This window comes from Musa acuminata, chromosome BXJ3-8, assembly GCF_036884655.1.
Source record: "Musa acuminata AAA Group cultivar baxijiao chromosome BXJ3-8, Cavendish_Baxijiao_AAA, whole genome shotgun sequence".
NCBI classification, from domain to species: domain Eukaryota; kingdom Viridiplantae; phylum Streptophyta; class Magnoliopsida; order Zingiberales; family Musaceae; genus Musa; species Musa acuminata.
In genome coordinates this window covers 40,657,155-40,670,879 of record NC_088356.1, presented here as the reverse complement: position 1 = coordinate 40,670,879, position 13,725 = coordinate 40,657,155, and the positions used below count along the sequence as shown (strand labels likewise).

At 42.7% G+C, this 13,725-nt stretch overlaps 1 protein-coding gene across 1 annotated transcript; it reads left to right on the top strand.

Annotated features, from left to right (window-relative positions):
- Positions 1–319: 319 nt before the first annotated feature.
- LOC103995129 (protein GOS9-like) lies at positions 320–1,223 on the top strand. Its single transcript, XM_009415660.3, has 3 exons — positions 320–494; positions 591–779; positions 860–1,223. Exons 1-3 carry the CDS (start codon positions 342–344, stop codon positions 1,094–1,096), a joined length of 579 nt encoding a protein of 192 aa, XP_009413935.3. The 5' UTR covers positions 320–341; the 3' UTR covers positions 1,097–1,223.
- Positions 1,224–13,725: the final 12,502 nt, after the last annotated feature.

The following is a 13,725-nucleotide window of genomic DNA, read 5'->3' as shown; positions in this document are numbered from 1 at the left end:
GAAAGAGCAGCAAAGAAGTATCAATAATGCGTCCTATACATTGTAAATATTTTCCTTGAGCTGATTGAAGCTGACATATTCACATTAGCAAACTCGAATGCGACATCCCATCAAGACAATGTTTAATGGATTTATTTTTGACCAAGTGTGGGGACATGTTTAGTGGTCATAAATATCTCACTTGCGGGATCCCATCAAGTCAATTTTTAATGGATTTATTATGAATAAGTGTGGGAACATATTTTGTGGGCATAAATACCCTTGTCTTATTTTATTCTTTTTGTCCTCACTTCCAAAGATATAGAAAGCCCGACGTACCACGATCACGAGATGTGAGGAACATGGTTATGGGCATACTTGTGGACACGTACACCCCGGGGTGTAGGTCACGAAGCCGCTATAAAAACCCCCATCCCTTCCCAGAGGAAGGGCGTGCATCATCATCGTCATCATCTTCTTCTTCTTGTGCACACACACATCCATATCTGCAAATGGTTCTTTCTCTTTATCCGTTTCCTGCTGCGCAAGTTGTGTCGCAAGGTTTTGATGCATGGTGGTATATAACGTGATGGTGTCGTGCATGCTTGCAGGCGGGAGAGATCAAGGTGGGGGCGTGGGGTGGCGACGGAGGGTCTGCATGGGATATGGCGGCTGCCTACCGCATCACCAACATCAAGTTTCGCGCCGGAGACGCCATCGACGGCTTCGTGATCACCTTCACCCGTTATGGTCAGACGGAGACCAAGAGCTTCGGTGGCACCGGGGGCAAACTCTACGAGGTTCGTCCTCCTCGTCATCTTCCTCCTAATTAACACCATCGATTGGTTGTCCCTCGATGACAGAAAGTCTCGTTGTTCAGATTCCTCTGCAAGAGGACGAGTATCTTGTGGGCGTCGAGGGGTCTGTGGATACGATGTGGGGAATCACTCTGGTGAGGAACCTGACGCTGAGGACCAACAAGAAAAGCTATGGACCTTTCGGCACCAGTGGCGGAAAACCTTTCTCCGTTCCTGTAGCCTCGGGTAAGATCATTGGCTTCTTTGGACGTGCGGGCGCCATGATTGATGCCATCGGAGTTTACCTCGCACCTAAATAGACCTCTTGGAGTGATACTGCTGCTTCAATGAGTCTTGCTGCTACTTGGACTCCGTCCTCCGTCCGTCTCCTCTTCCTTGTAAGATGGATGCTATCATAAATAAAATAAATAAGGGTCCAGTTTGATATGTTTCGAATGATTATATATATATATATATATATATATATATATATATATATATATAATTATTTTAAGACTCTCAGCTAAGGACTTGCGTTAATATTCACATTAAGACCAGCTTTGGACTAACATGGACAAGCCACGGAATACGAAATTTGACTTCTCGATATTGCTAGATGTCACGTATAATTAAGTTTAACGAATGGATGAGCCCATGTAGGCTATAGATGAATAGCCTATAAATACACCCAACCCTTCCCTGGAGGATGACGTAGCCTATAAATACACCCAACCATTCATCTATACCCTTCCCATGTAGGCTATAGATGAATGGATGAGCCCATGTACGAGTCCTAAGTACACGTACTATTCCACATCTCTAATAGTGAGAGGCTTTCCTCCCCTCTTTCTCTCTCTTTGGAACTAAAAAGAATTGACGAGGCGGCACGGTTCGTTAGCATCCAAGCAAAGGTATCATAAGGGGTGGGGAGGAACAATGAAAAAACAAGAGGACGCAAAGGGATTGATAAAGATGACACGGGAGACGTATCGATAAGCTCGTAAAGAGTTGTTTCTTTATTTATAATATAAAAATCTAATGATGAGTCAAATTAATCAGATAATATATTTCAGATTGAATATTAATTCAATCCAAAGATGTAAGTTTATTAAATTATGAATTAAAGACAATATATTATCTATTCAGCTGCTTATTTTTTTAAAAAAATTTCACTCATTTAGAATAAATATCTGATACTAAGTTAGAAAATTGAATAATGATAAGTTTAAGTCAAATTGATTAATATTTATAATTAGATTTGACAATAATTCAATCCAACTGAAATTTATTAAGACATATAGTTCTTTTGTTGATAATTTTTAAACCGATAATGTGTTTCCAGTTGGTTATGATGATTAACATGCATGAGATTGAAGATCAATTCAACCAAAAAAACTTTAATTTATCAGGTTACAGATCAAACACTACAAACATTATTTGATTCATTATAATTTAACCAATGGATTATTATTTTAATTATTTTTCAAATCATTTCACCCATAAATATTTGCTTAATACTCATATACGAGTCTTTACGATGTGTATTAGTTATATTTTTATGTAACATATCATATAAGATAAAATATAAATGTGTAAATAATGATACAACAAAAAAGTATCATCAGGAAGTATTCGCAAAATTATGGTTGTTCCATTTCTCGTGAATTTGGTACAGCAAGACTCCACCAAGATCGAGAGATGCACGTAATCATTCCTAACATCAATATGCATCTATGAGTATAATGATCCTGAAAATGTGCTATAGAAAGCCCCACCAAATGCGTTCCTCTGCACATAAGAATTAATAAGCTCTATGTGCATTCGACTATAAATTTTGGCACATAGTTGATACCTCACTTCTTATGGTAACTTAAGTATTTGATAAGATCTGTCGAGTAAACCTCCGATGCAGTCTTATAAGGTTCGATACAATGTATGTATTTTTGATAGAGATGACAACGGATTAAATACATGTGGACCTCCTATGAACCTGAGGAACTATATATTATACGTGTTTTATCTACCTTTTTATCTCGGTCCATCCAAAATATGAACCAAATTTAACTGGGTTAGATAGACCAAAAATTCAAAAATATCAAATCCATTAGCATACATAGCTCACGCTCCGAATGAAAAATAATCGAAGATATTAGATGCCTAAACAACTCGGCCAACTTGAATTTGACCATCATAAATTTAAAATCCATGACAAAATTCAGCATTTCACCAATATAAACTCATAAACGTGGATTCAATTGACTCTTTGGAAAATAGTATTTATTATTCAGTAGTATTGGAACATTCAGGACCTGTGCCTCGTATGAACCGTCATCTAACTTGATAACAGTCTTTCGAATCTTTATTCATGGTCGATAATTCAGACATGATGATATCTAGATGTTGAACTTGTGGGATGGATTTTAATTATAGTCGAGTCAAACCCAATCGCGTCAAACTCGAAGGCCACGCCTATCTTGACTCGTTCTCACCCGTCGTTCCCATGCTATAAATATTTTTGGCGACCGGTGAGTCGGAATTTAAACCAAAGATGAGCAATAAATTCTGTTGTCAGTGAAGAAATGAGAGAATAAAGAAAAATATATTTTAATTAGTATCATATGAAGTCTATTTATACATGATAAAAAATAAGATTTCTTTAACTAAACAGAGAGATTGCCTAGTATCGAGGGAATCTCTCTATTATCAGTTAGCTGAGAGAGGCATGCTCGGCTGACGGGGACTGCGACTCCATGCTGCGCTATGACAGTGGCATCTTCCCAAAGACGGCATGTCATCCCGTGTGTCGAATTGCGATTGGGAAAATATTTTTCATATCAACTGTTTTTGCAAGAGTGATTTTTTAGCATCTTGGATTCAAAGTTTGATAGTGACTGAGATGAGACTTAGCATGTTTCTAGGTTGCCACCAAAGAAAGACACCAAGTATAAAGAAAAAAAAAAAAAAGAAACAGATGGGTTGTTGTTGGAGTGTTATGAGGAGAAATACAAGTTGGTAAGAGAAAAGAATGGCAGCGAAAGAAAATCAAAATCTAAATAGGGTATGCAACCAACTATGTGAGGGATAAACCAAAGGAAGACATCAACTAGGAGAAAAAAATGCAAAAAGAGAGAAAAAGTTAGTAAGTTACACGGAGAAAAAAAAAAAGAAGGGGGAGAAAAGAATGAAAGTGAAAAAAAGCCAAAATATAAAGAGAATATGCAACCCTACTATGTGGGGGAAAACTATAAGAAGACACCAATGGAGAAAAAATGTGAAGAAAAACAGGGTGGGTTGTTGTTGGTGGTGCTTTATAAAGAGAAATAAAAAACGGTGAGAGAAAATAATAGATGTTAGGATCAAGAGAGCATTAAGAGGGGGGGGGGTGAATTAGTGCAGCGAATAAAAATATCGATTTCGGAAAATCTTTTCGTACGTTGAAAACCGAACTCGAAAATGCTTAACTTTGAAGACAAAGTAAGAGCGTAAAGATAACTTGAAGGTAGTAAACAATCAAAATAGGTTTGTAGTAAAGAATGATGTTTAAAGCAAATGCAAACTGAGATTTTAGAATAGTTCGGTCAATCGTGACCTGCATCCACTTTCGGCTTCCTCCTTCGACGAGATCACTGGCATCCACTAGAGGCCTTCCTTCAATAGGCGAAGGCCAACTATCCTTTTACAGCTTCTCTTCTTTTGACGGGCTTAGGAGGCAACCCTTACAAGATTTCACTCCTCTCTTAAATGATCTCAACACTTAGAAGAAAGGAGGAGAACTCTATCTTTTACAACACTTTTAAGCCCTCAAATACTCAAGATTAAAGCAAGATTTCGGTGTACTTTCATGCAGGAAAGGATGAGATTTATATAGGCCCCAATGAGTTTGAAAATGGAGCTAAAAAATATCCATTCCCAGATTTCCAGGGTCCTAGCCGTACTACCGTCATAATTGGGCGATACTACCACCTGTCATCTATCACTGAGCGGTACCACTTCTTAGTCTGGGCGATACTACCGCCTGATAGGGGCGGTACCACCGTTGGCAGTAATAACTGCCGTCGGTACCACCGCCTGACAGGGGTGATACTACTGCCCAGAATTCCTGGGAGACCGAGTCTCCTGGGCGGTGCCACCACCGGCCAAGAATTCTGGGTCTGAATGGGCTATTCCATTCGGCCCAATTTGGGTCTGTTAAGGCCCTAGTTGACCCCTAATTAAGTTAGTGGGATTGCCTCCCAATCAACTTAATCTATACCCTAACTATGATAATTACGACATGACTACTGTAATTCTGTATTCTGGTGCGTCAATCACTCTTCCGACAAGCTTCCGGCAAACATCCGATGAACTCTAGGCGATGATCTAGCGGAGTCCCGACAGGCTCCTAGACTTTGCGACGATCTCCTTGGCGAGTTCCGACGAGCTTCTATGGCAAGCTCCTGGACTTCTCGAATGGTTCATGCAGAACTTCCGACGAACGTCTGGACTAACTCTCGAACTCCTAACATGATCTTGGTCTTGACTCCGGCTCAACACCTGCTACATGTCTTACTGCCATCGTAGTTAATCCTGCATACTTATCTCAACATATAGATTAGATAAACAAATGACAATTGATTTCATCATAAAAATATGAGATTCAACAATCTCCCCCTTTTTGATGATGACAATGACGGAGTTAACCTTAACTCCCCCTATCTATATGCCATACTTGAGATAAGTCATTCTTGAATTTAGTCTTGAATTCAAGGCTTTTGAATTCAAGAGACATATTGATAAGTTAATTTCATTTAAACTTATCAATACCCCCATCATGATTCCTATCAAGATGTAGCAATTCTAAAAATGACGTCAATGCATGACATCCATTTTGAGTCTTATATTTCAAATGCGAAGGATAGCAATTCATCATATGGTAAGATATCAATTTATAAAATTACAAATTGAGCTCTTGATATCTTATCATTAATGCAAACATTTCAAGTGTATAGCAATTCATTCTATCATCAATTTACCACATATTTCTCCCCCTTTATCATCAACAAAAAGGAGAGCGATTCAACAATAAATGTGGCAATGATTCATGTCATTTTTTAACTTGTAAAAAAATTCATACCAATGATTTTTCAAGCATTCATGACATGATATCATTCATTAACTTCTTTCCTTTTTACTTATCATCAAAACTTTGCATGAAGGAGGAAAGTAAGGAGGAAAAAGCCATTGAGAACCAACTTTGAATGAAGTTAAAAATGATAAGAGAGTTTCATTTTATTTTTCATTAGAAATGATAAAATCTTGTTTCATTTTTCACAAGGATCAAGATATACATATGAAATTAAATCCTTGCAAGTGTTCATAAAAAAAATCTTCCTTCATCAAGAAAGAATCATTACATCAAATCCATTTCTCGATTAAAAATTCAAAGGATAAATCCATGAGAGATGCATTTGTCGATTAATTCTATGTATCAAAAATCATTTAGTAATGGAGCATTGATATGAAATAAATTTGATATGGTATAGGTTCATGAAGGCTCTATTCAAGAAATACAATAAGTCCGGAGGAGAAATACAACAAAATCATGCATTCAAACAATGTTTTGTTATAGCTTTTCAATTACAATCACGAAGGTAAACATGTTCATCATCATGTAAATTTTTAGCATCAAGGCACAAAATTTCTAACATTAAAGTAAACATGTTATTGAAGCACACAATTCGTATCATAAGATTTTCAGCATTGAGTTTTAAGAGATTGATCAAGAAAGTCCGAAAATAAATTCATGCATTTGGACAAAGTTTTGTCATAGCTTTTTGATCACAATCATGAAGATAAAATTATTAGTGCTTTGTAGTGCTCAAAGATTAAGAATTCGTTTAAAACTTCTCAATTTAGAATCATGAGAGTATAACATGCTTACCAAGGTACAAAATTTCCAACTTTAACGTAAACATGTTATTGAAGCATATAATCATATCATATTCATATAAAATTTTCAGCACCGAATTTAAGTGATCAAAGAATCAAGAAGATCCGAAAACGAAGTTCAATCAACATTAATATTCCTAACTCCGTAAATGCTCACCAAATAATACATCAAGTCGTAGATACAATAGTTAAACATATCAAGCACTTACGATCATCAAAGTAAGTGGCATAAAGAGTTTACAACAAAAATAGTTTTACAACATGACAAGAAGGAATTGTGTCCACTTTTTCTAAATACATACATATGCTCATTCAGTTGGTGGAAAATTAAAATGTCTAGACAATGCGTCAAATTGTCAGTGAATCTACTGCAGCTCAGATACGATTTGATCTTGATAATGTTCAAGTTGATCTTGTCTTTGTTCAAAGCGATCCATCTGAGTCCCTATGTCTTCGATAGATGATGGAGGTGCTTGCTCTACTAGATGTAATTCCTCAAAGGGACCAGTTGGAGGAGATAGATTACCCCTAAAGATTGGTGTTTTCGGTTCAGGTTCAGGTTGAGGGGGATTGGTTCTTCTAGCCATTCTAACCCATATACCATTTCTAAAGATACATCTCATCCGTCGAAGTAGATTTTTATTTATGATACTAAATCTATCTAGCTTTATAACCTCTTCGTCGGGTGGTATTGCAATATCGTAGGCATGGAGTATTCTAGTGATTATGCCACCATATGGAAGCATCATGTCCTTTTTTGATATTTCTATCAATGTTTTGTTGGATAAGATAGCCAAAACAGTTGTTATATCCTTTCATGATCCAATACATGGTACCTAGTTCCATTTGACTTACTTCATTATGATGATATTGTTTAGGGAGAATAATACTAATCAAGATGTGATGAAGTATTTTGAAACTTAATGGTAGTAAATGCTCACAGCTTTTTGGAATTATCATTAAGTTGGGATTGCCAAAAATTGTTCCTAAGGCATCAACATAAGTGGTCCTAACTGTTTCATCAGCCCATTATCCTCTAAAATAACAACCTCTTTCTTTAACGGTGATTCTTATGATGTCGTAAATTGATCTATTCGTAATGGATATATGACATCCTAATACATAGGTAGACACCCTATCTTCTTCATCTACATGTAGATTATTATAAAACAACATAACAAGTATAGGGTAGATAAGTTCATTTATTTGTAGGATTGGGAGAAGGTCTAGATTTGCAAACCATTGAATAGGTTCTAAATCACTTAGTTCATCTAAATCAACATATTTTCCCTTATAAACATTTCTAAATTCTATGGATGTAAATTTTAGGGCATGTTGATTTGAATCAAAAAGTGTGGAATCATAGTTTTCTTCTAATCTCCTCTTCTCTTTGTCCCTAGAGGATTTTCTAGAACCAATAAATACTACTATTATGAAGATAAATAATGAGCAAGAGTAGATGATACAAAAGAGAAATCAAAGCCTTTTAGAAAATACCTTAGATGAGATCTTCAAGAAGATGTAGGATTGATTCTTGATCTTGTAGGAAATAAAAAGTTTTGGACACCTAGAGGGGAAGAATGGAGTTGAAGGAGGGTTTAGAGCTATATGGGAGAGAGGAAAATGAGTTGGGGTTGGTTCTACCACCGGCCCTAGCTCGGTTTTAAAAGAGGGCAGGTTGTGGGTGGTGGCACCGCTGGCTGGGCGGTGCAACCGCCTGCCACTCGTGAGAGCTAGCGATTGGGCGGTGCCACCACCTATATGTCACGAACGGTCGTCGCGCACCCGCAACAACTTCGTTCAACGAACCGTTCGTCGCTCACACCCGCATGTACAGCTGCTTGACAGCATGTTTTCCCATGGTTTTGGGTCATTTTGATTGTAAATATGTAAGTTCGAACAAGCTGCAGCGTTGCAAAGCGATTGCTCACCGAACCGAGCAAAACAGCCCAAAACGGCTCCGTTTTCGCATGCCGCGGGAGGTGAGCGGAGTGCTGCCTCCGCTCACCAAAATGTCAGCCATCTCAGCACCCAGGAACCCCCCGGGTGGCACATGGCTGGATGGGGCTTCGGTTATATACCGGGCGTTGAACACTCTTTCGCAAGTTCGCACGTGACCTTTATGGGAACTTGGTTTTGCGCCCGGGACCAGGTGAGCGGCTGTTTGTGGGCTTGCAGCTGTTCGTTCATCCTTGAAAGCCTTGTTTTTCTCCCTCTCCCTCTTTTCTCTTGTGCACACAAGGTGTTCGACGAATTGCTTGTAAAGCTTTCCTTTTCGCGAGACTTCGGGACTTGTCCGTTGCTCGTTCTTTCGATCTAACTCTCTTTCTCTTTTACAGGTCCTTCGGGACCTGCGAGAGGTTACAAAGTGGGCTGATCCTTGCGGAGCAAGATCACAAGGGCAAAGCACGACTTAGGCAACGCAAGCTAAGTTCGCGTCTTTGGCCGCAAGGGTGCCGCACGCCTTAGGCAATTCCAGCTAAGGTCGTGACATTGTGGTATCAGAGCGGGCAAGCTCTTCGATCGAACAGCGAACGAACTTCGCAACTTCGCCATGGCAAAGCATCGCGGCGAATCAAGCAAGACGGGGCAAGCCGGACCCTTGCCCCAAGCAGCCGCAGGCGGGCTGCATGTGCACACTCGCTCTCATGCTGTTGGAGCCGCTCATGAGGATCGCGGCAGCGAACAGGATGAGCGAGAAGTTGGCAACTCTCCGCGAGCGGAGGAAGCGCAATCTGGTGCGCTAACTGGGAAAAAGAGTCATAAGGAGAGTTTCACGACGGCGGAAACCCGCCTAGATGTTCTGGAAGCGAGCATGGAGGAACTCTACCATGGCCAACAAAGACTTGTTGGGGTAGAGAGCTCGCAAGAGGAAGCGGAGTCTAGGATCGACAAGGTCGAGGCCCTAGTCGACCGACTGTCCGATGACACCAAGGACTCCGTGCAGCACCTACAGGATGTTGTAGCGGAACTCACGGCAAAGGTGGCTATGCTCACAAGAACGCTAAATGCGGGAGGAGGCAACACCCGCGTTGCACCGCCACAAAACTTGAGGGCACCTGAGCCCCATGGATACGGAGGGGCCAGAGATGCCAAGGAGCTCGAGAACTTTCTGTTCGACATGGAGCAATACTTCCGAGCTACGAGGCCCGATTCTGAAGATACCAAAGTTTCTATAGCAACAATGTATCTGAATGGAGATGCGAAACTTTGGTGGCGAACTCGTTGGGAGGAGATCCAACAAGGTCGGTGTCGAGTCGACACATGGGAAGACTTGAAGCGGGAGTTGAGAACTCAGTTCCTATCGGAGAACACAGAGTTCGTCGCAAGAAGGAAGTTGAGACAACTCCGCCAAAGTACCACCATCTGAGACTATGTAAAGCAGTTTTCTGCACTGATGCTGGACATACAGGACATGTCCGAGAAGGACAAGTTGTTCAGCTTCCTTGATGGTTTGAAACCATGGGCTCAGCAGGAGCTGAATCGAAGGAATGTTACCGACGTGGTCGGGGCAATTGCAGCTGCAGAAAGGCTCACCGACTTCGTTTCCTCTGAAGACCCAACGAGAAGGAAACAATCTTCAAGCAATCGCCCTCCAAAACATTCTCGAGGGAAGGAGCTCGGGGGCGAACAGAAGAAGAAGAGCTCCCACAAAGGGCCGAACCCGAAAGGCAAGGCCTCAAAACCGGGAGGATGTTTCTTGTGCGGAGGACCGCACATGGTAAGGGAGTGCCCACAGAAACAGGCACTCAATGCTTTAACGGCTTCCATCCACCCTCCCCGATCGGACAAGGGCAGAGCTGTTACCCTTAGCTCAAGCAGTTCTGAATCCAGCAGTGACGATGAAGAGTCGCAAGGACCCCGAATGGGAGCAATGCGTTTGTTGAACGCTATGCGGGGTCAATTGGGGGAGAACATGAAGACGAAGGCACAAAAAGCAGGAAGTAGTGAACTGATGTATGTGGACATCAAGCTGAATGGCCAAACGACCCGTGCAATGGTGGACACGGGCGCTACCCACAACTTCATAGCCGATCGTGAAGCACAGCGACTTGGGTTGACATTGGAGAAGAGCCCAAGCCGAATGAAAGCAGTGAACTCGGAGGCCAGGCGAATCTCCGGGTTGGCGAAGGGAGTTCCCATCAGAATCGGGACTTGGAGCGGAAACACCAACCTGATGGCCGTGCCACTAGACGACTTCCAAGTGATTCTTGGAATAGAGTTTATGCACGCGGCGAAGTTGGTGCCGATGCCGTTCTTGAATTCCCTATGTATGATGGGAGGCGATGACCCCTGCGTGGTTCCCGTCTCTCGGAGAGGAACCAAGGAGCCCCAACTGATTTCGACATTACAATTGAAGAAAGGGGTGCGAAAGGGCGAATTGACATTCGTGGCTGCTATGAAGCTAGAGCCACTCAACGAAGAAGCCATTCAAGGACCTGCTGTGGTGGCGAACGTCCTGAAGGAGTTCAAAGACGTTATGCCACCCGAGTTGCCGAAGACTCTTCCACCACGCAGAGGCGTGGATCACAGTATCGAGCTGGAGCCAGGAGTGAAGCCTCCAGCGAGACCACCCTATCGCATGCCCCCGCCAGAGTTAGGAGAACTCAGAAAGCAGTTAGGTGAACTGCTAAGCGGTGGTCTCATCCGCAGCTCAAAAGCACCTTTCGGAGCTCCAGTTCTCTTTCAGAAGAAACAAGATGGGAGCCTCCGATTATGCGTCGACTATCGAGCCCTCAACAAAGTAACAGTGAAGAACAAGTATCCCATCCCGCTCATCGCGGACTTGTTCGATCAACTGGGCAAGGCGAAGTATTTCTCAAAACTCGACCTCCGGTCGGGGTATTGGCAGGTGCGCATTGCTGAAGGCGACGAAGCAAAGACTACTTGTGTGACCAGATATGGAGCGTTTGAGTTCTTGGTGATGCCTTTCGGCTTAACCAACGCTCCGGCCACATTCTGTACTCTCATGAACCAGCTATTCAAGGAGTATTTGGATAAGTTCGTGGTCGTCTACCTGGACGATATCGTCGTCTACAGCCAAACGCTCGAGGAGCACGTCAAGCACCTTCGGACGATTTTCAAGGTTCTCAGGGAGAACACGTTGTTCGTAAAAAGGGAGAAATGCTACTTTGCTCAGACTGAGATCCTATTCTTGGGGCATCGAATCGGTGATGGCTCCATTCGGATGGATAAGTCGAAGGTGCAAGCAGTTGCGGAATGGCGAACTCCAAATAAGGTGCTAGAGTTGAGATCCTTCCTTGGTTTCGTCAACTACTATCGACGCTTCATTGTGGGATATTCGAAGTGGGCAACCCCACTGACGGAGTTGCTGAAGAAGGAGCAGCCTTGGAAGTGGTCTGACAAATGTGAGATAGCATTCCAAGATCTGAAGGCTGCTGTTCTGGAAGAACCAGTGCTCAAATTGCCAAACTATGGAGAGCCATTTGAAGTCCATACAGACGCTTCAGACTTTGCTATTGGTGGAGTACTCATGCAAGAAGGTCATCCGGTGGCCTACGAGAGCCGCAAACTCAACGAGACCGAGAGGCGGTATCCAGTGCATGAGAAGGAGATGACAGCGGTGATCCACTGCCTACGAGTTTGGCGACACTACCTCCTCGGGTCGCGATTTGTGCTGAGGACAGACAACATCGCCCTGAGCTATTTCCAAACTCAGAAGAAGCTCTCCCCAAAGCAAGCACGGTGGCAGGACTTCCTGGCTGAATTTGATATGGTAATGGAATACAAGCCCGGGAAGGCGAATGTCGTGGCCGATGCGCTGAGTCGGAAAGTGGAATGCGTGAATGCTGCACAACTGGAGGGCAGAGGCCAAGCAAGTCAGTTACACTCCAACTTCCTTTCCCGAATCAGAGATGGACTGTATAGTGATCCCCAGGTAGTTATCCTGATGCAACTCATCAAAGAAGGCAAGGAACGACGATTTTGGGTCCAGGAGGGACTTGTTTACACAAAAGGGAATAGGGTTTATGTTCCCCGAGTGGACAATTTAAGGCATGAACTCTTAAAAGAGTGTCACGATTCCCTTTGGGCTGGACATCCCGGCATTCACAGAACGTTGGCTCTCGTGGAGAGGGCCTTCTACTGGCTAAAGATGGGGATTGATGTGGAGGAGTATGTTCGAACATGCCTTACTTGCTAACAAGACAAGGTGGAGCAGCGGAAGCCGGTGGGACTTTTGGAGCCGTTACCCGTACCAGAAAGGCCATGGGAGAGCATTTCCTTAGACTTCATATCAAGCTTGCCACCTGTAGGGGGACTTGGATCGATACTTGTGGTGGTCGATCGGTTTTCAAAGTATGCAACTTTCATTGCTGCTCCCTTACACTGTTCAGCTGAAGAGGCAGCCAGACTGATGATGAAGGGTGTAGTGAAGTATTGGGGAGTCCCACACAATATCGTTAGTGATCGAGACGCTCGGTTCCTGGGACGATTCTGGACCGAGCTATTCAAATTGTTGGGGTCAAAGTTATACTTCTCTACAAGCCTCCACCCCCAGACGGATGGTCAGACTGAAAGAATAAATTCACTCTTAGAGCAGTATCTCCGGCACTACGTGAGTGCCAATCAACGAGATTGGGTGAAGCTGTTGGACATCGCCCAATTCTCCTACAACTTGCAGCGGAGCTCTACATCCAACAAGAGCCCCTTCGAAATTATCACAGGACAACAACCGTCGACTCCGCACACGATGGCAATTGGGTATACTGGGAGTAGTCCATCAGCCTACCATTTCGCAAAGGAGTGGCATCGAAATGGCGATATTGCGCGGGCTTACTTGGAGAAGGCGGCAAAACGGATGAAGAAGTGGGCAGACTTGGGAAGGCGACCACAGGAGTTCAAAGTTGGCGATTTGGTGTTGGTAAAGCTCCAACCAGCATCACTCCAATTCTTCAGGAAAAGAGTCCACAAAGGATTGGTGCGTAAGTATGAAGGGCCCTTCCCAATTATCAGCAGGGTAGGCAATGTTTCTTACAAGTTGCAACTGCCGGCGTGGTTC